Genomic DNA, 20187 nt, shown 5'->3' with positions numbered 1-20187 from the left:
AAGGGGCAGAGAGAGAGAGAGAGAGAGAGAGAGAGAATCTTAAGCAGGCTCCACACTCAGTCCTACACAGGGCTTGATCCCACAATCCTGGGAACATGACCTGAGCCAAAATCAAGAGTCCGACGCTTAACCTACTGATCCACCCAGGTGCCCCCAAAACGTTCTAAAGTTAGATTGTGGTGATAGTTGCACAGCTTTGTGGGTATACTAAAAACCCCCAAACTGTGCACTTTAAATTTTATGGTGTGTATATCTCAGCAAAACTGTTTAAAAGAACAGGATGTCAAAAAACATACCATTGTAAGGAATGCCTATCATTTAAATAACTAGTTCCCAATCGATGGGCGCTTAAGTGTCTGTAGTTTTTCACGATTACAAGCAAAACTGCAGGGATGCCCTGTGCCTACCTTGGCAGACGTGTAGATCGAGAGGGAAATTTCTAGGTCTATACGACACAGCTCTGGATGCAGGGATTCTGATGCTAGCAGGTGTGGTAGAAGCCCCTTCAACTTTCTTCCAAGAAGATAAATGTTTTGACATTTGCTGAAGTAAGTTTTCTGTTGAGGATGGCCCTGTGTTCCCCAGTGATCGTAGGTAGGGGAGGAGGGAGATGTGGTTTAGTCTTCTTACTACAATCTACCATAGCTAGGTATGGCCAGGCACCTTGGTTAGTACCCCAGATCTGCCTCGACCAGCTGCAGACTTAGATCCGTCTGTTCCAGAATGGTTTTTCCCTTTTCGAAACAGAACAACTCAGTGTTACGTGGACGCAGGGAGCTGGTCCATCTGATGGACCGACCCCTGGCTAGCAAGAGCTCAGTGCATGCTAGATCCTCCCCATGGGTTCTCGAGAGACTCTAGATGAGTGTGCAGCAAATTCAGAGGCAGGGCAGACCCTGGTGAATTCAGTCACATGATGCAGTTCCTGAGTGGTGACCCCCACAACTGGGAGGTCACCAGCTCAGTCCAGGCATGGACACCAAAGTTGCTTGCTCCCAGCTGCGGACAGATGGAGCAAAGTCCAAGAAGAATCAGGAGAAGGAGGGCAAGGCCTGCATCTGGCCTTGTGAACTCCTCCTACCCACCCCAGAATCTTCAGCAGCCCCTTCCCTGGGAGGGGTTAGGGGGTCAGTTGATGGGGCTGCCTTCTCAGCAGCAGCCCAGGCCATCCTGGATGCAGGAAAACTGGAAAACAGACAAAATTACCAGAGCCCCTGCCAGACCCTGTCGCTGTGAAGAATCACAAAGCCTCCTTCTTGTAAAGACACCAGTGCGACTGCATTTTGACTAACTACATCTGCAAAGACCTCACTTCCGAGTAAGCCCATATTCTAAGGTTCTGGACAGATATGAAGTCTGGGGAGCACTAGTCAATCGAATACAGAATCTGTGGGAACAAATAAGATACAAAACAGATAACGAATTGCAGCCCAGAACATCTGCTATAGGGCCCAGCCCAGAGTATCTTTTTACACTGTGCAAGAAAAGTACAAAATACAGTAAACAGTTTCTGCTTGTGCAATGAAAAACAATTGGATTATCGTAACAAAAAACATGAATAGCCTTCAGAGGTTGTGAATAAATGGGGTTCAGCAGCTGTAATGTGAAAAGTTGAAAATACTAAATATATTTAATCGGAATGGTAATCATATGCTGGCAAAGCTCATTGCTCTAATAAATTCTACAATGTCAGTGAGCAAAATAATGAAAAGAATACCTTAAATCTGACAGGTGTGAGGTGGTATCTCATTGTGGGAATGCAAACTGGTGTAGCCGCTCTGGAAAACAGTATGGAGGTTCCTCAAAAAATTAAGACTAGGACTACCCTACAACCCAGCAATTGCACTATTAGGTATTTATCCAAAGGATATAAAAATGCTGATTTGAAGGGGCACCTGCACCTCCATGTTTAGAGCAGCACTATCAACAATAGTCAAATTATGGAAAGAGCCCGAATGTCCATTGACTGACAAATGGATAAAGAAGATACGGTACATATATACAATGGAATACTACTCAGAGATGAAAAAGAATGAAATCTTGCCATTTGCAACAACATGAATGGAACTAGAGGGTATTATGCTAAGTGAAATAAGTCATTCAGAGAAAGACATCATGTGATTTCACTCATATGTGGAATTTGAGAAACACAACAGATGAACATAGGGGAAGGGAAGGAAAAATACGATAAAAACAGAGAGGGAGGAGGCAAACCATAAGAGACTGTTAAATGCAGAGAACAAACTGAGGGTTCCTGGAGGGGTGTTGGGTGGGGGATGGGTTAAATGGGTGATGGGCATTAAGGAAGGAACTTTTTGGGATGAGCTCTGGGTGTCATATATAAGAGATGAATCACTGGGTTCTACTCCTGAAGCCAAGACTACACTGTATGCTAACTAACTTGAATTTGAATTAAAAAAAAAAAAAAAGAATACCTTAAATCTACTTCACACAGATAAAAATTCTGGAAATTTTCAAATCAAAATTGTGTCTATACAGCAAGTGAGGATATTCACAAAATGCTGTCAGAATTTTTAACACAATTTAATATGTAGTTTTATCATTTTTTTTGAATTTTTTAAATGCTTTCATTTACATACAGTATATAGATAGCATGTTTCTTTTTTTTTTTTTTAAGACTTGATTTATTTAGTCCAGTGTTAAATTTACAGAATAACTGAGCAGGTAGTACATAGAGTTTAATACACGCACCCTGCCTCCAACTCCATAGTCTCCCTTATTATTAACATTTTGCGTTAGTGTAGTACATTTGTTACAATTGATTAACCAATACCCATATATTATCACCAACTATAGTCCTTTATTTATGTTAAAGGTCACTCTTGGTGTTGGGCACTTCTGTGGGTTTTGACAAATGCTGTATGACATGTATCCAACATTACAGTTTCTTAGAGAATAGTTACACCAACCTAACAATCCGCTCAGAAATTAGATTCCATGAGGCCTTTTTCTCTCCATGGCACTTCATCTCCACCCGACAATATTCTAGAGTTGAGTTATTATTATTATTATTATTATTATTATTATTTAAATCCAAGTTGGTTAACATATAGTGCAATAATGGTTTCAGGAGTAGAATTTAGTGATTCATCACTTACATATAACACCCAGTGCTCATCCCAGTTAAGTGCTCCTTAATTCCCATCACCCATTTAACCCACCCCCCACCCAACACCCCTCCAGGAACCCTCAGTTTGTTCTCTGCATTTAACAGTCTCTTATGATTTGCCTCCTCCCTCTCTGTTTTTATCGTATTTTTCCTTCCCTTCCCTTATGTTCATCTGTTGTGTTTCTCAAATTCCACATGAGTGAAATCATATGATATCTGTCTTTCTCTGACAGACTTATTTCACTTAGTATAATACCCTCTAATTCCATCCATGTTGTTACAAATGGCAAGATTTCATTCTTTTTCATCTCTGAGTAGTATTCCATTGTATATATGTACCGTATCTTCTTTATCCATTTGTCAGTCAATGGACATTTGGGCTCTTTCCATAATTTGACTATTGTTGATAGTGCTGCTCTAAACATGGAGGTGCAGGTGCCCCTTCAAATCAGCATTTTTATATCCTTTGGATAAATACCTAATAGTGCAATTGCTGGGTCATAGGGTAGTTCTAGTTTTAATTTTAAAAATTTTGTTTAATATTTACTTATTTTTGAGAAAGACAGAGACAGAGAGAGACAGAGCACAAATGGGGGAGGGGAAGAGTGAGATGGAGACACAGAATCCAAAGCAGGTTTCCAGCTCTGAGCTGTCAGCATGGAGCTTGATGCAGGGCTCGAACTCTTGTGAGATCATGACTGGAGCCAAAGTCAGATGCTTAACAAACTAAGCCACCCAGGAGCCCTTATTTTTAATTTTTTGAGGAACCTCCATACTGTTTTCCAAAGTGGCTGAACCAGTTTGCATTCCCACCAGCAGTGCAAAAGAGATCCTCTTTCTCTGCATCATCACCAATATCTATTGTTGCCTGAGTTGTTAATGTTAGCCATTCTGACAGGTGTGAGGTGGTATCTCATTGTGGTTTTGATTTGTATTTCCCTGAGAATGAATGATGTTGAACATCCTTTCATGTGTCTGTCAGCCATCGGATGTCTTCTTTGGAAAAGTGTCTGTTCATGTCTTTTGCCCATTTCTTCTCTGTTTCTTTCTTTCTCTCTCTCAAAAATAAATAAACATTTTAAATAAATGAATAAATAAATAAATAGTTGTAATTATTATTGGTCATCAGGGGTTGAAGATTTAATATCATGAGTCATATCCTTGATGGGAAGAGGAATTCTCTATTGAGACTACACATTACTCCATGGCTATCTACTTAAAAGAATTCATTGGAAAAGTTCAAGGCACTTCCCCACATCAGATCATCCCTGACAGTGAGCCCTGTATCAAAAGACTGCACCAACCATTTCTAAACATCAACCAAATTTTGGACAATATGAGAATGATTTGATTAACAATTTGCAGAAATATGTATATCACTTCTTAAGTAGTTTTGTATCACATGGCTTAGTTTACTTAGAATAAGGGGGAGTGTGTTTTAAAATTTTTGATCTGTGCATTGAGTTAATAATTATTTACATTACTCCGTAGGTTGTTAAATCTTTTGGGGGGGTTGTAGGTTTCTTTTCTTCTTCTTTTTTTTTTTTTTTTGGTTGTTAAATATTTGTAATACCTCCGCACACCTCACAGAGATTTTGTAAGGATTGAATGAGATTATCAGTGTAAAGTTCTCAGGTAAGAGGAATAGACTAACTTTACTATTAGTAAGCATGACAAGTCCATGGATGGATTTTTCTCTTTCCATTTGAGACTTCCCTCTTGATATATTTGTGTAACCTTTGACAAATTACTTTCCTCTTATGGGGCCTCGCCAACGCACCCCTATCAATCAGTACTTACCAACAGCTGTTAGTAGCACTTCCTCTGCTCTCTAAGCATCCGAGCTGCGGTCTGCAAGTTTCCTGACCCAGCTGAGTTTCATACAGGGGAAAATGTTCTAGACACGTCAGCTCTTCTGAATGTACCCCTGCCCCTGCCCCCCAGTCCTCCTGGGCATGAAAGTCCTCAGGGACTGGCCCCGCCCACCACCCAGGCAAGGATGCACGAGATACTGGTGGGGAAAGTGTCAAACCGGCCATGCCTGCAAAACCTCCAATTTCCTTTGGCAACAGTTCTGACATGGAGAAGGATCATCCCACCAGAGATTAAACTTGTGAGGTTCCTTCCCTCCCTCTCTTCAGCAAGAGAAATTACCACCACTATCCCAGCATGAAAATCACCACTGGGGCGCCTGGGTGGCGCATCCGACTTCGGCTCAGGTCATGATCTCACAGTTTGGGAGTTGGAGCCCCATGTTGGGCTCTGTGCTGACAGCTCGGAGCCTGGAGCCTGTGTCAGAGTCTGTGTCTCCCCCTCACTCTCCCTCTCTCTCTCTCTCTCAAAAAATAAATTAACATTAAAAAAAAAAAAAAGAAAATCACCATCAATCACTGTCGTGTTTTTTACAAGAGGTGCCCAAAAAGCAACTGAAAAAAATTTTTTTCAATGGTTATTTACTTTTAAGAAAGAAAATGTGCCAGCAAGGGAGGGGTAGAGAGAAGGGGACAGAGGACCCAAAGCAGGCTCTGTGCTGGCAGCAGGGAGTCTGATACGGGGCTCAAACTCACGAACTGCAAGATCATGACCTGAGCCAAAGTTGGACGCTTAACTGACTGATCCACCCAGGTGTCCCAAAAGCAACTTTTTAAAAAAGTTTACTTATTTTGAGAGAGACGGGGAGGGAAGGGGCAGAGAGAGAGAGGGAGAGAGAATCCTAAGCAAGCTCTGCACTGTCAGTGCAGAGCCCAACATCAGACTCGAACTCGTGAACCATGAGATCATGACCTGAGCTGAAATCAAGAGTCGGGTGCTTAACCGGCTGAGCCACCCAAGTGCCCCCCAAAAGCAACTTTTACTATCAGAAGGGAATAAGGGCCTTCTATGCACTGAGAGTTAACTAATGATTTGCTTCCAGACAGTGGCCAGGTGGCAGACCCTGGCTTTGCTCAGTCCCCCAGGGGTGGCTAGGTGTGAGACCCAGAATGACTCACCACCACAGGATGGGACGTGGGGAGGCCAAGCAAAGAGCACCTGGACTGAATGCACACAGTAGGTTGGACGATGTCCCAGAAGGACATGTACCTGGGCAGGAAACTGACTTCCCCCGGAGAGAGCCCCTGTCCACAGAAAAGTGGGAGACCTATAGGGCAGGCCTTAGAGTGGCAAAAGAAATCACCACCAAAGTGGCCTGGCCAGATCACAGCTCCCTCCAGTTGGGAGGCCCCTCACACTTCCTACTCCCCACTTCAGACTGGTAACACTGGAATATGTGGCTTTACTTCTTTTGTTTAAGTTTTTATTTACTTATTTTGAGAGAGTGAGCTCGAGCAGGGGAGGGGCAGAGAGAGAGGGAGACAGAGAATCTCAAGCAGGCTCTATGTTCAGTGCGGAACCTGCCCTGGGCTCGATCCCATGACCCCGAGGTCACCACCTGAGCTGATATCAAGAGTCAGATGCTTAATTGGCTGAGCCGCCCAGGCGCCGCTATGTGACATTACTTCTGCATACATTTCACAGAGCCAGGAGAATGCTAGATGGAGTAGAAGTGAATCACAAGCCTCTCTGGGTTGTAACGTAGAGACTCAGAGACTGCTGGGGGCCCTTTTTACAATTCAGAGTCCCAGGTTTTATTCCGAGTAAGTCTGGAGTGGGGCCTAAGAACCAGCATTTAATATAATATTTAATACAAGGCACTTCTTTTTTTTTTTTTTTTTTTCAACATTTTTTATTTATTTTTGGGACAGAGAGAGACAGAGCATGAACGGGGGAGGGGCAGAGAGAGAGGGAGACACAGAATCGGAAACAGGCTCCAGGCTCCGAGCCATCAGCCCAGAGCCTGACGCGGGGCTCAAACTCACGGACCGCGAGATCGTGACCTGGCTGAAGTCGGACGCTTAACCGACTGCGCCACCCAGGCGCCCCATTTTTTTTTTTTTAATTTTTTTTAATGTTTATTTTTGAGAGAGAGACAGAGTGTGAGTGGAGGACGGACAGAGAGAAGGGGAGACACAGAATTTGAAGCGGGCTCCCAGCTCTGAGCTGTCAGCACAGAGTCTGACATGGGGCTTGAACCCATGAACCACCAGTCTCTTCGTACAAGAACTCATTGGGGGAACACAGGTCGGTCAAACCAACCAATCATATTTTGTTTCAAACTTGTCTAGGCACCTCCAATTTCTTTTACGTTGTCAAAAAAGAGGAAGTTCCCTAAATGACTCACCAGTATGGGGTCATCATGCCTCCTGTGTCCTCCTCCCTAATTTCTTCTGGAGCTGTTTCAACAAACTGTTCTTTTAGGGCATTTTTTTCTTCTCTCGCATGTATGGCTCATTTGCCATTTTGAAGCTTGTGTCTCCAAACGAAAACATGATGTGGAAAAAGAGTTTTCTCATGTTCCTTTTCTCTCTCTCAGTTCAAAGAGCTGCCCTGGATTGTGAATGGAGGAACAGTAAGTTTCATTTACTTCCTTCTCTCTTTTACCAAAACTCTTTTCACCGACACGTGGAGATGGTCAGTTTTCAGCACGACCATTCACGAATAAGTCTTTCTTTGCTTTTAGACGAACAACCAAAGTCAAGCCTTTTCTGTTACCTACAGTTTAAAAGGAAATGATGGGAGGGAGGGAGTTGAAGGCTCTTTGCTGAGGTTCAGAGATTAAATGTTGAGATTGCTTTTACGCTGAAATGTTTCTTTCTTTCTCTGTTGTTATTGGTTTTCTTTTTTTTAAATTTAGAAAATCAACGCATAATCATTGTAAAATAATTCAAGCAACAAAATAAAAATATATATTGGGAGGTGGTTTACCATCATGGAGCTAGACCAGCCAGGGTTGTGGTCCTAACCCCGGTTTCTACCGTTTTCCAGCAGGCAGGCTGGGTGTCTGATGTAACCACCTGACCCTTAATCTCTTTCCTCTGTGATGTGAGGATAATAAAACCACCTACCTGGGAGGGTTCTTACGAGGACTCAGTGAGGCAAGCCATGACCCTTAGCACAGAACTTGGTATGTGGTAAGCTGTCGGTAAATGCCAGCCCATGCTGCTGTGACTAGATGAAATATGAAAGTGCTGTTGTGCTCTCCAATTCTCCATTTCCAGAAGCAACCACTTATCAACAGTCATTCTCTATTTGGTACCATAGGAAACAAACTCTTCTGTGATGTGTCCTTTTTAATTTATTTTAAAGTTTATTTATTTACTTGAGAGAGAGAGAGAGAGAGAGCAGGGGAGGGGCAGAGAGAGAGGGAGAGAGAGAATCGCAAAGCAGGCTCTCCACTGTCAGCACGGAACCCCATGCGGGACTCAAACTCACGACCCTCAAGATCATGACCCGAGCTGAAATCGAGAGTCTTGATGCTTAACTGAACCACCCAGGGGCCCAGTCCTATTTTTAGATGACAATACATCACAGAAATCCTTGTAAGCAGTAGATGTAGACTCACCTCTCTTTTTTCAACGGCTGCTTGTTATTTCATAATGTGACTCAGCCATAGTTCATGTAACCACCCCCCTTACTGATTTATCCATTTTTTTCTTTGTAATGTAAACAATGCTGCAATGAAAATCCTCATACAAAACATCCTTTGTGGACACAGGAGAGGGGGAGAGCATCTCTGGAGGATAAAATCCTGGAGGTGAAATCGCTGGGTCAAAGGGCATGTACATTTGAATCGTTAAGTTGCCTTCTTAACACGCAGACCGGGTACCCAGTCACAGGGTGAGTGTGTCCCAGCCTTCTCCAACAGTGGACACAACCTGTTTTTAAATTTGTGCCAATCCGATGAGTAAAAAACAATATCTCAGTGCTGTTTTGACCTCATCACGTGTGAGCCAGAGCATCTTCTTCATGTTTATTGGTCATGAAAGCTCCAGAAGTTCTATGGAAAGGAAATTTAGGGACAGCCATCTGGTTGGAAGGAGAGGAGAGGCTTTATCTTGAAGCTGAGCTTACAGAAGCTGAGAAAATGTCAGTTGTCCAGATCAAAAAGGGCAAGGGAGCTTGATGACATTTTTGAGGGGCCTAAACTCCTCCTCTACCCAAACTGTCCCGTGGCCCTAGCATTATTTAATGGCCTTTTGCATTCATTCTTCTGGAAATTACCTATTCATATTATTTGTCCATTTATTTGTCTTTTTCTTATTCAGTTGCCATTGACATATCTATCTATCTATCTATCTATATATATACATATATGAAAATATATATACATGAAAAATCCTTTGCTTTCATTTATATGTTAAGTATTTCCTTTTAAATTGTCACTTGTCTTAATTTTGCCATAGAAAAGCTTTAAGTTTTAGGGGAGTCAATTTTTCAGTCTTTTCTTTGTGGCTCCAATTTTTGTGTCTTATTTGGAAGAGCTTTTCTTCTCAGGTGATATAAAAACATTTTCTAATATTTCTTTAATTCTTTAATAATTTTATTCTTTTACATTAGATTTTCTGATGAGGGTTACTTTTTTCCTTGGCATTTTAAAATAATAAAATACAAACATACAAGCTATCAAAGACTACTAGCTAGTGTCAAAGGACTCATGAGGGGCTCCTGGCTGGTAGAGCATGTGACTCTTGATCTTGGGGTCATGAGTTTGAGCCCCGTGTTGAGCCCCATGTTGTGCCCCATATTGAATATAGAGCTTACTTAAAAACAAACAAACAAACAAACAAACAAACAAAAAACAAAACAAAAAAGGACTCAGGAGCTGGTATAGAGATGCTTCTCATGGTCAAAAAATGGGACAATAAAAATAATAATTGCAATGGATTGAAATACATCAAATATGTAAACTATGAGTTCATAATGATTCTTTTTAAAAAAAATTTTTTTAACATTTATTTATTATTGAGACACAGAGAGAGACAGAGCATGAGCATGGGAGGGACAGAGAGAGAGGGAGACACAGAATCCGAAGCAGGCTCCAGGCTCTGCGCTGTCAGCACAGAGCCCGATGCGGGGCTTGAACTCACAAACCATGAGATCATGACCTGAGCCGAAGTTGGACGCTTAACTGACTGAGCCACCCAGGTGCCCCAAGTTCATAATGATTCTTAAACAAAAAAATAACAACAGTGAAAGAAAAATATCCTGTTACAAGATGCTAGGAAACCAACTCATTATTTTCAGAACCAGTCAATAAAGGAAGAGAATCAAGCATTTATCCTGCTTTTTTCAATGCAAACCGTATCTCCATATAACCATAGTTGATGGGGGCAAGTTTCTCTTTATAGAATTATTTCAGATAATAAATGGAAAAGGAATTAATTAGTATATCACCATTTTGCAACCTCTAATGAAATAATGCTTCCAAGTGATTATTGTCAAAGCCGACTAAAAAACAAAAAGAGAGATGACCAGACATTATGTGCTTCGTAATGGAAGTACACCCTACCCTCATGCATTCTTGCTAAATAAAAGCTAATCTGGGGGCACCTGGCTGGCTTAATAGGAAAAGCATGAGCCTCATGATCTTGACGTCATGAGTTCAAGCCCACATTGGGTGTAAAGATTACTTAAATAAACAAAACTTAAAAGAAAAAAAAGCTAATCTGAATTTCATTAAATTCAGGGGACAAGGGACAGAGGACCAAGGTAAAGGATACCATGGGAATGTGATCAACAAAATCCAGACCATGGAAAACACTATCGAACAAAGAGCTTGCCATCTTCCACAAATAAATTGCAGGGGGAAAGAAAAAGATGGAAATATCTACAGATTTAAAAAGACATAAGAAATAGGGGCGCCTGTGTGGCTCAGTTGGTTAAGCGTCCAACTTCAGCTCAGGTCACGATCTCACAGTTCGTGGGTTTGAGCCCCGTGTCGGGCTCTGTGCTGACAGCTCAGAGCCTGGAGCCTGTGTCAGAGTCTGTGTCTCCCCCTCACTCTCACTCTCTCTCTCAAAAATAAATAGACATTAAAAAAAATTTTTTTAATTAAAAAAAAAAGCGGGGAGGGACCTGGGTGGGCTCAGTCGGTTAAGCCTCTGACTTCGGCTCAGGTCATGATCTCACAGTTTGTGAGTTTGAGCCCCTTGTCGGATTCTGTGCTGACGGCTCAGAGCCTGTGTCTCCCTCTCTCTCTGCCCCTCCCCTGCTTGCCCTCTGTCTCTCTCTATGTCTCTCTCTCTCTGTGTCTCTCTCCCTCTCTCAAAAATGAATAAATATTAAAAAAAAATTTAAATAATTTTTTTTTTCAAAATAAGAAATTTAAAAGAAATAGTGGTCCAAAAAGGTCACCAGACATAATGTTTGGTCAGAGAACCTAGAATTTTAATATTTATTTCAAAATAATTTTTTTAATGTTTATTTATTTTTGAGAGAGAGAGAGAGTGAGAGAGAGAGAGAGAGAGAGAGAGAGAGAGGGAGAGTGGAGGAGGGGCAGAGAGATAGGGAGTCACAGAATCCCAAGCAGGGTCTGTGCTGTCAGCACAGGGGCTAGGTCTTACGAACCGTTAGCTCATGACTTGAGCTGAAATCAAGAGTATAGACTCTTAACCGATGGAACCACCCAGGCGCCCCGGAATTTTAATATCTCTAAGTCAGCACAGCCAGTCTTAAGGGAGTGTCTTTTATCAAACTGTATACCTGCAACTAATATTACACTGTGCGTTAAGTAACTGGAATGAAATTTTTAAAAATTTATTCATTTTGAGAGAGGCAGAGATAGCGCGAGTGGGGGAGGGGCAGAGACAGAGAGGGAGACAGAGAATCCCAAGCAGGCTCCTCACTGTCAGCTTGGAGCCCAATGTGAGGCTCGAACTCACGAAACCGCGAGATCGTGACCTGAGCCGAAAACCAAGAGTCGGATGCTTAACCGACAGAGCCACCCAGGCGCCCCCTCACTAGGATTTAAATTTAAAAAAAGAAAGAAGGAAAAATTAGAGTGTCCACTTCAAGCTCTCACCAGCAGAAGAGCTAGCAAGCACGGAAGAGCTGGTCAAGGCCACCCATCTGTCACTGGAAGGAGCCTCTGTAGGTGCTGAGGCTTTCCTCACACACTGGTCAGCCTGGCCGTGCCAACAAGAAAGTTCTCCAGGAACGAGCGTCTCTACCCCTTGACCCACAAAATGTGGCCAGATTACCACTTAGTTATTAAGCGACATTAACAAAGACTTTTTTCTTGTGTTACTCTGTTTTCCAGAACTCCTTTCTCCAAGTTTGAACTCAAAAACAAATGCAGTCACGAGGGGTCAAAATGTGTCTTTAATTTGTTCCAGCCGGAACCCATCACTACAGATCACCTATCTTTTGTTTCGGCATGAGAAGCACCTGAGAACCCAGGAAGGCAAAGGTGAACCCATGATTTTTAACCTAAGTGTCTCAGAAGCCCATGATTTGGGTCCCTACAAATGCAAAGTCCAAGTTTCTAACTGTTCAGTTATCAAATACAGTCGTGAGTTCAACTTCACCTTTGTTGGTAAGTAGAGACTCATCCCTGGGGGGGCCCTGTGATTTGTGGGATTCTTTCCTGTCCTAGAATGGGCTCTCTGCTCTCCTGAGAATACTCACTCAAGGGCTTGGAAAGTATGTCACTGAGATCTTTATTCTTATTAATTCCATTTTGCTTGCTCTTCCGAAGACTTTTTTTTTAATGATTAATAGACTTCTTTAAGCTATTATAATACATAGGGTCATCGTTGCCAGACTTAATATGAAATGTTAAATGGTCGATCCAATTTTCCTTCCTAGATAAGTTTTTCTTTCCTATTTCTGTCAGTTTTGAAAACATAATACCAGAAGAAGGGGGACCCAATTCCTAACAGAGCTCCTAAGAGTGAGGTCTTGGGATTGGGATAGATATTTGCTGATCTTGCATAGGGCCCAATGAATTAAGGCAGGATCTTTGGTGAGCCCTCTGCGGCTCAGATCGTTGTACTGAAGCAAGTACTCCCATTTAGGTTGGGATCTTTTTTTTTTTTTTTTTTAACGTTTACTTATTTATTTTAAGAGAGAGAAAGAGCGCTCATGCAAAGGTGCGAGTTGGGGAGGGGCAAGGTGAGAGGGAGAGAATCCCAAGCAGGCTCTGCAATGTCAGCGCTGAGCCCAACGCAGGGCTCAATCTCCCAAATGGTGAGATCATGACCTGAGGTGAGATCAAGAGTCGGGAGCTTAGTGACTGAGCCACCCAGGCGCCCCAGGTTGGTGTCTTATGACCAACCGCTCAGTTTGCGCCTTCTGGGCTTCCACAGATGTGCCTGTCGTATTCGGCTGGGTGGAAGATAGCAGGCAGGGTGGCCAACCGCCACGGCTGGTATTTGGGGAATGACATCGTGGCAATCCGGCATACCTCTTCCAAAGACTCATTGCTATTTCAAATAATGATAGCCTGATTGCCTTAGACAAAAAGCCTTATGTGAACAATTTGGGAAATTGTTGAGATCTTTTCTAGATGCTTTATTCTAGGATTCCCATCACGTAGGCAAAAACCACTTTTTCTCTGAAGGTGCAGGAAGACTTAGAATCAGTATTGGACCCTGCGGCAAAGGTCTTCAAAGCCCCAGGTCTTTTCCAACTTCTTCCCTTTGCAGTGACCACCCAGCAGGCGCCCCACCAGCCAGCACTCTTCCTGCCCAACCACATCTTATTACTGCTATATTTTTCTCTCCCATCTTCCCACCCAAGCCTCTTACAACCTAGCATTAATGGTCTCATTTATAAAGGTGACCTTGATAAAGGACTTCTGAGAGAGGGAGAGAGGGTTTCCAGGTAATATGTGGGCATGGAACCTGGAGGCTTCTAAACATAAGAGCTCTGACTCACTGATCGAATCTTTGAGTGATTCTCTAGGTCTGTGCTCTCTAGCATAGTAGCCACTAGCCACGTGTGGTTATTTACATTTACATCCAAATTAATTAAAACTAAGTGAAGCAAAAAGCTCAATTCCTTAGTGTATTCAATAGCCACAGCCGGCCGGTGGCTGCTTTGTTAGTGCAGACAGAACGTTTCCATCATTACAGAAAGTTCTACTGAGCGCCATTGCTCTAGTGCAAGGGTTCTTAGCATTTTAGGTTATAGCTGTCTTAACAATCGAATGATAGTGATGGGTACTTTTCCTGAGACATATTCATGAGATTACAGATGCAAATCTCTGCATAAGGCGTTTAGGAGATCCAGGTTAAAACCAGCCATTTTAGGACAGTTTTGAACCCAAAATGAACAGAAGCCATATTGTAGAAGAAGAGTGAAGAAGGGGCAAATCCTTACAAACATGGTCTTAGGATGTGGTACATAACGTGAGGGCAGGCCCTCCGCTGATAATAGTCCATCTAGGCCACCAGGCTGGACTGAGCCGCCTTGTACTGCAGAAAGAGCAACGGGGTGAGCGTTGGGGAACCTGTGCACCCCTGGCTTCCCGTGCAACTTTGCATATTCCCTTTAGATGCGCCTTTGCTATATCTCCAGCCCTCAATCATTAAAATGGGTTAAATGGTAAAATACCATTTAACATGGGTTTTAACTCTGGGTGGGAATCTCAGTCTATTGTGGGCAGCATGGGGTGAGGAGAGTAGGCACTTACTTGGCAGAGAAAACATACGATTGTCCTTCAAATCACTGAGATTCAGTGTGAGAAAAGATGTCAAGACCCACTATTAGTGTGGGTTTCCTCCATTTGAATAACGGGGACCTACACTCCTGTAAGGAATAAGCCCAGTTTTAGATGGTTTATGAACTTGATGGCTGAAGCCTTAAATCAGCTGATTAAAAAAAACCCCAAGTCTTCATTTCCTGAGCTTCTGTCCCACAGATATGTATAAAGTCTTCCCACATCCTGCCTTCCAAGTAAATGCACCAGTTTCCTGCAATTTGTCATGGTAACTACACTGTCCTGTAGAACTATTTTGATAGATTATAAGACTGTTTCAGCCCCATTTAGATCCAATTAGTAGATATCTATTGAGTGCTTACCCTGTGCAAGTAATTGTGTTGGGTATTGGGTGTTGCTGGGGTTTCAGTGATGCCTAAGACATGTTCTTGTCCCCAGCCCAGTAGGGATATGAGCCATGAACACAAATTCACTAATTATTGACTCAATCATCAAATATTGGATGATATCCCAAATGTGCCAAACCCTGGATATACATTAAGTTTCTGCTCTGGTAGAGCTTACAGTCTTGTTGGGGAGATACAAAACCCAAGTACCCAAACAGATTCATAATCACAAACGGCATTGCTTGTTATGAAGAAAAAAGAAACTGGCACAGTGATGGAGTGAGGCAAGGCAGGGTGGAGTGATCTACTTAGGTAGGGTAGTTAGGGAAGGCCTCTCAAAGGGGATGGCATTGAAGTAGAGCCTTGAAGAATGAGGAGTTAGCTATGCAAGGAGACAGAGAAAGAGGGCTCTAGTCAAGGGACACTAGCCTGTTCAGGGGCTCCAACTTGGGAAAGAACTTGGCTGGTTGGGAAGGACCTGATAGGAGGCTGGTATGGCCAAAGGTCAAATGAGGGGAGTGTAACCCCAGGTGAGACTAGAGTGGGAAGGGGCCAAGTCAGGCAGGGCCTATGACCCAATTTATCATCTTCAAAGTACATTCTAGGTGACGCAGGGCAAGAGAAGTTGGGGACTGGTTAGGAGGCTCTTGAAGTCATCCAGGAGACAAACAATGGTGAGGACGGACAGACATGGATGGATTCCAGGTATATTTTGGAGGAAGAAGCAGCAGGATTTGTTTGATGATTGGATTTGGATTCACAGCAGTGAAGGTGAGGAAGGAATCAAAATGATTTCCAGATATCTAATGTGATCCACGATAGGAGTGTTGCATTTACTGAGATGGGGAAAACTAGAAGAATGGGAGGTGGGGGAAATGGAGAGCTGTTCAATGGGTATATGCAAGATGAGTAAGTTCTCCAGATCTTGCTGTACAACATTGTGCCTGTAGTTAATACTACTGTATTGAGCACTTAAAGATTTAAGAAAGTAGATCTCCTGTTAACTCTTCTTACCATGGTAAAGTAAGTAAATGAATGAGTGGATGGGTGGATGAATGAATATATATCTAAATAAAAACATTTCTTAAAGAATGGGATTTTGTTATATGTTTATCTACCTACTGATTTTTCATTAACTAGCAGATCAGCTAGAGTTCAGTTTCAAACAGATTACACTTGAGGGGACCATGAGACACCCAAGTGTATCGTATAAGAGGATGGGCCAAAGACGAGAGGAGGCAGAAGAGGAAGCACTTCTGCCTGGAGGATTTAGGCAAGTCTTAAAGGAAACGTGGCAGCTGAATGAGTCTTAAAGGACTCCTTGAAGTTTTTAAAAATATAACTGGGTTAGTGAAGAGTAGCAACCCCCTTACTCTGATCACTATGATGCTGTGACTCCCTTTTACCAGTCCTTTTACAAACTCTCAGGAAAGTTTATATCTTTCCAGTCACTTTAGATATCAGTCCTTGGTCCAGTTTGGATCATCCCATCTCAGCGAGGAGTCCAGGCGCCCTGATTTCTCATGAATTGTTTCAACTGCTCCTTCCCGAACACTACAGGATATAGATTTCAGTTCCATTGGAAGAATGTCCTATCAGTGCTCTTCCGAAAGTTGCTCTCTGAGGCCACCATCACCAACCAGGTGCTGCCTTGTCAAGGATGTTGCTTCAGGGATTCTGCTCAAGGGAGGGGTGGAGCAAGGAGACTAAATCATTTTCCTTGATTTTACTTATACTTGGGTCCTTGTATTTCATTGTTTCTGTGCCAAACTGATATTGTTAAAAAAAAAAAATCTGTTTGAGAGTTGGCCCTGGATCTGCTGGTTTACTAGCTGTGTGAGTTTCTTACCTCTCTGAATCACAGTTGGTTCATCTGCGGAATGGGCATGATATTATCCTCCTTGTAGTACTGTTGTTACAAAGTGAAAGGAGGTAATGTGAATAGCAAGCCTGGTACATGATGGATACTCAACAATTATCCTTCCTTTCCTATAATACTGCTTTATTACTGAATTATTAAATAAATAATATAGCTGGGTTCTCCCACAAAATACCCATACCACAGGGTTTTCCCTGACAAAGTTAAGCAGACCCACACACTTCCTGTTGAAAAGTTCTCTTGACTCTATCAGAGTTACTTCCTGCTTGTGGGAGGAAGTAGAAGATAATCATTCAGCTGAATTCTATAAATAAAAATACAGTTAGAAAAGATTATATTTTTAGATTTCTTTGATTAAAAAAAAAACAACGTAGCCTTATAAAGACTGGGACTAAGAGCGCCTCTCAACTTCATACTTGGAACTAGATCTTTGACAGAATTACACTCGTTGTCAACAATAAACAGATGGAGAATTCTGCTGAAAGGCAAGTTTGTGCTTTGATTCCTCAAAGTAAGAGACACCCTCCACCCTCTGGTGTTCTCAGCACCCAGCTTGTGCCACACTGAGTGGAGCTAACCATATACCATCGGTCTTTCCCACTGGGCTGCAAGCTCCCTGGCTTCTCAAGAAGGGTGTCATTATCTTTGCATCCACAGTCAGGAATAGAGGTTCAATCCATGCTGGTGGACTGAGTGGGTGAATCCATTCTGCTCATCCCTTTAACACATACTTTCATTTGCCTAGACCCAGTGATTACACCAGTGCTGAATGTTAACGTCGTTAAAATAGAAACAGACCGACATATAATACTGCATTGCATCTCATTCAACGGCTCTCTGCCCATCAATTATACTTTCTTTGAAAAAGATACTGCCATATCACCAGCCATTTCCAAGTACGTAAGGGAGCCTGCTGAATTCAACTTAACCAAGAAAAGCACTGGCGGAAGGGAAGAGTATAGGTGCAAAGCTGAAAACAAATTGCCTGACCACACAAAATACAGTCAACCAGTCTTCATCAATCCCTGGACAGGTAAGGGCTACCTGAACTCTTTCGACAGGCTCTGGATTTGCTTCCAAAAACTGCAGCCAGCCTCTCCCCTGCCCACGTACTTCCCACTTTGGCTGTATGCATCCAAAGGCCTTTCCTTTGGAAGGTTCCACACAAATTCTGATGGGGTTTCTTTCTGCCATCCAAAAGAAGATGAAAAGCCTAGAAGCTAGGTCAGGAAGAAACCTTGCAGTGAGATTTCCTGACTCGACCCTGCTTCCTGCCTTGATCTCCCGCTGCCCAGGTTCTAAGCTAGCACATTAGAATTTGCATTTTTCTTGGGCTTGGAGCCCGGTCTTGATTTTCTTCTGCTTTTTCATTGACTTCTAACGCCTGTGCCCTCCCGTTTGGCTGTTTCTTGCCCACTACTAATGCTTGGTGAGTCTAGACTTCTGGGACCACCCTTGTGGTGAGAAGGGCCCCTGTCCCAGTCCTGTGTTTTGGAAGGCACTGCTTTGGTGCTTCTTGCCCATGTATCTTCCCACAGGCCGAGGGGCCCAGGGGCACATGAGAAAGTGCCCACCTGGACCCTGTATCTCCACTTTCCTAAACCATATTCTGGGTACCTGCACCTGAATTCCCTACCCGGTCAGATCAGAACCCTCCTTCCAGGGCCTACACAAGTCTTGTTCCCCAGCTCATCCTCCCAAGATTGTACCAGGGTAAGGATAGGAGCATCCCTAGACTCAAGTGTAGGGGGCTGCTTGTGGGGGGTGTGGATAGCATTTGGACATGCAGGCTAGAGGATCCACGTGCAGGCGAGGCCCACTGGGGTGCACATCAGAGCCCGAGTGGAAAGCTGGGCTGGGCCTGGGGCTAGGGCTGACTCTCTTCATGCTGCCATATTCTGGCACAGAAGTCTGAGGAGTCTGAGAATTCTAGATTCAAACCTGGCTTTCTAGGTCCTTATGAAGGGACACTTGTCGAGGTAGGAGGAGAGTAGAACAAAAATGAGGTTAGCTAAGGCAGTAGGCACACTTGGGCATTGAACACTTCACTTAGCCTCATCCACAGAAGAACGGACCCCACACCCTGCTCTTTGGTAAGTTCTAACAGATGAGGCAGCCTGTTGGACTCAGGCTCCAGAGTCCTACTTTTGCCTACAAGCCACAGCCCTTCCATTTACTAGCTGCGTGACTGTAGGAAAGTCCTCTATCCTCTCTGAGCCTTACTTTACTCATTTGTAAAATGGGAGTGATATCAATGAGATAAATAAGGCAATGCACGCAAAGTGCTTAACACAGCATCTGGCGTGTAGTTAATAATGAAATGGTAGCTGTTTAGGTGACATAAATCATGCCAACACGACTAAGGGCTTTGCCCAATAAGTGGCCAGGCTGTTCTGAGCCTTATGACTCTAACAGTGTTGCCAGGAATCTGGTTCAAGGCTGTGCTGTTTTTCCTCTTCCTTTGTGCGACCCCTTGTGGAAGATGTATTTGGTTGTGACTTTAACAACTTCACTGACTAACAAGTTACCTCTCAAGAGTTGCAGGTGTCCATAGTGGTCTGAGGCAATTAAATTAGTTAATTTAGGAGACGGTTGTAAACTGCCCTTTCCAGAACACTCTACAGTTCAATGTCATTGGAAAAGAAAGCTGTGCGGTAACCAATGAACCGCTATCTTCTTCCAGGAGGAGGCAGCTGTCCTTTCTGTCTGCAGCTACTGCTTCTGGGATTATTGCTGGTGCTAATGGTAATAATCCCAATTCTGACATTTTGGATACTACCAAAGTACAGAGCAGGTAAGTTCTTTTGGCAGCTTTTCACGGTTTTCCATGGGCGTGGGATACAGAGAACAGGAGAGAAGGTGAAGAGGAAGGGAAAGGAAAATTAAAAATGGGATACGACGAAGGGGGCGCCTGCGTGGCTCAGTGGGTTGAGCATCCAACTTCGGCTCAGGTCAGGATCTCGCAGCTCGTGAGTTCAAGCCCCGCACTGGGCTCGCTGCTGTCAGCTGAGAGCCCGCTTCTGATCCTCTGTCCCCCTCTCTCTGCCCCTCCCTCCCTCCCTCTCTCCCTCCCTCTCTCTCTCTCTCAAAAATGAATAAGCATTAAAAAAATTTAAAAAAATTGTAAAATACACATAAAAAAATAAACATTACCATCTTAACCACTGTTCAGTATACAGTTGAGTATAAGGACACTGCCACTGCTCCACAACCATCACCAGCATCCGTGCACGGAACTTTTCTCATCTTGCAA

General features: G+C 43.2%; 1 protein-coding gene and 1 pseudogene across 6 annotated transcripts in view; one reads left to right on the top strand and one right to left on the bottom strand.

The window, feature by feature from the left end:
* The first annotated feature begins 7342 nt into the window (after positions 1-7342).
* The window catches only part of MILR1 (mast cell immunoglobulin like receptor 1), a 23876-nt gene continuing 11031 nt past the window's right edge, over positions 7343-20187 (top strand). For 4 of the 6 annotated variants that reach the window (XM_058705862.1, XM_058705860.1, XM_058705861.1 and 1 more), the window contains exons 1-4: positions 7343-7577; positions 12267-12542; positions 17680-17967; positions 19618-19728. In XM_058705862.1, the coding sequence (XP_058561845.1) occupies positions 7448-7577; positions 12267-12542; positions 17680-17967; positions 19618-19728 (805 nt within the window). In that variant the 5' untranslated portion in view covers positions 7343-7447. The remainder of the gene's footprint in view (positions 7578-12266; positions 12543-17679; positions 17968-19617; positions 19729-20187) is intronic. The other 2 variants (XM_058705863.1, XM_058705864.1) reach the window with 2 other exon arrangements.
* LOC131498525 (NADH dehydrogenase [ubiquinone] 1 beta subcomplex subunit 4-like) lies at positions 12539-13609 on the bottom strand (annotated as a pseudogene).

Source organism: Neofelis nebulosa, chromosome 16 (genome assembly GCF_028018385.1).
Source record: "Neofelis nebulosa isolate mNeoNeb1 chromosome 16, mNeoNeb1.pri, whole genome shotgun sequence".
NCBI classification, from domain to species: domain Eukaryota; kingdom Metazoa; phylum Chordata; class Mammalia; order Carnivora; family Felidae; genus Neofelis; species Neofelis nebulosa.
The sequence above is the reverse complement of the archived record's forward strand: the minus strand, read 5'-3'. Positions and strand labels throughout refer to the sequence as shown.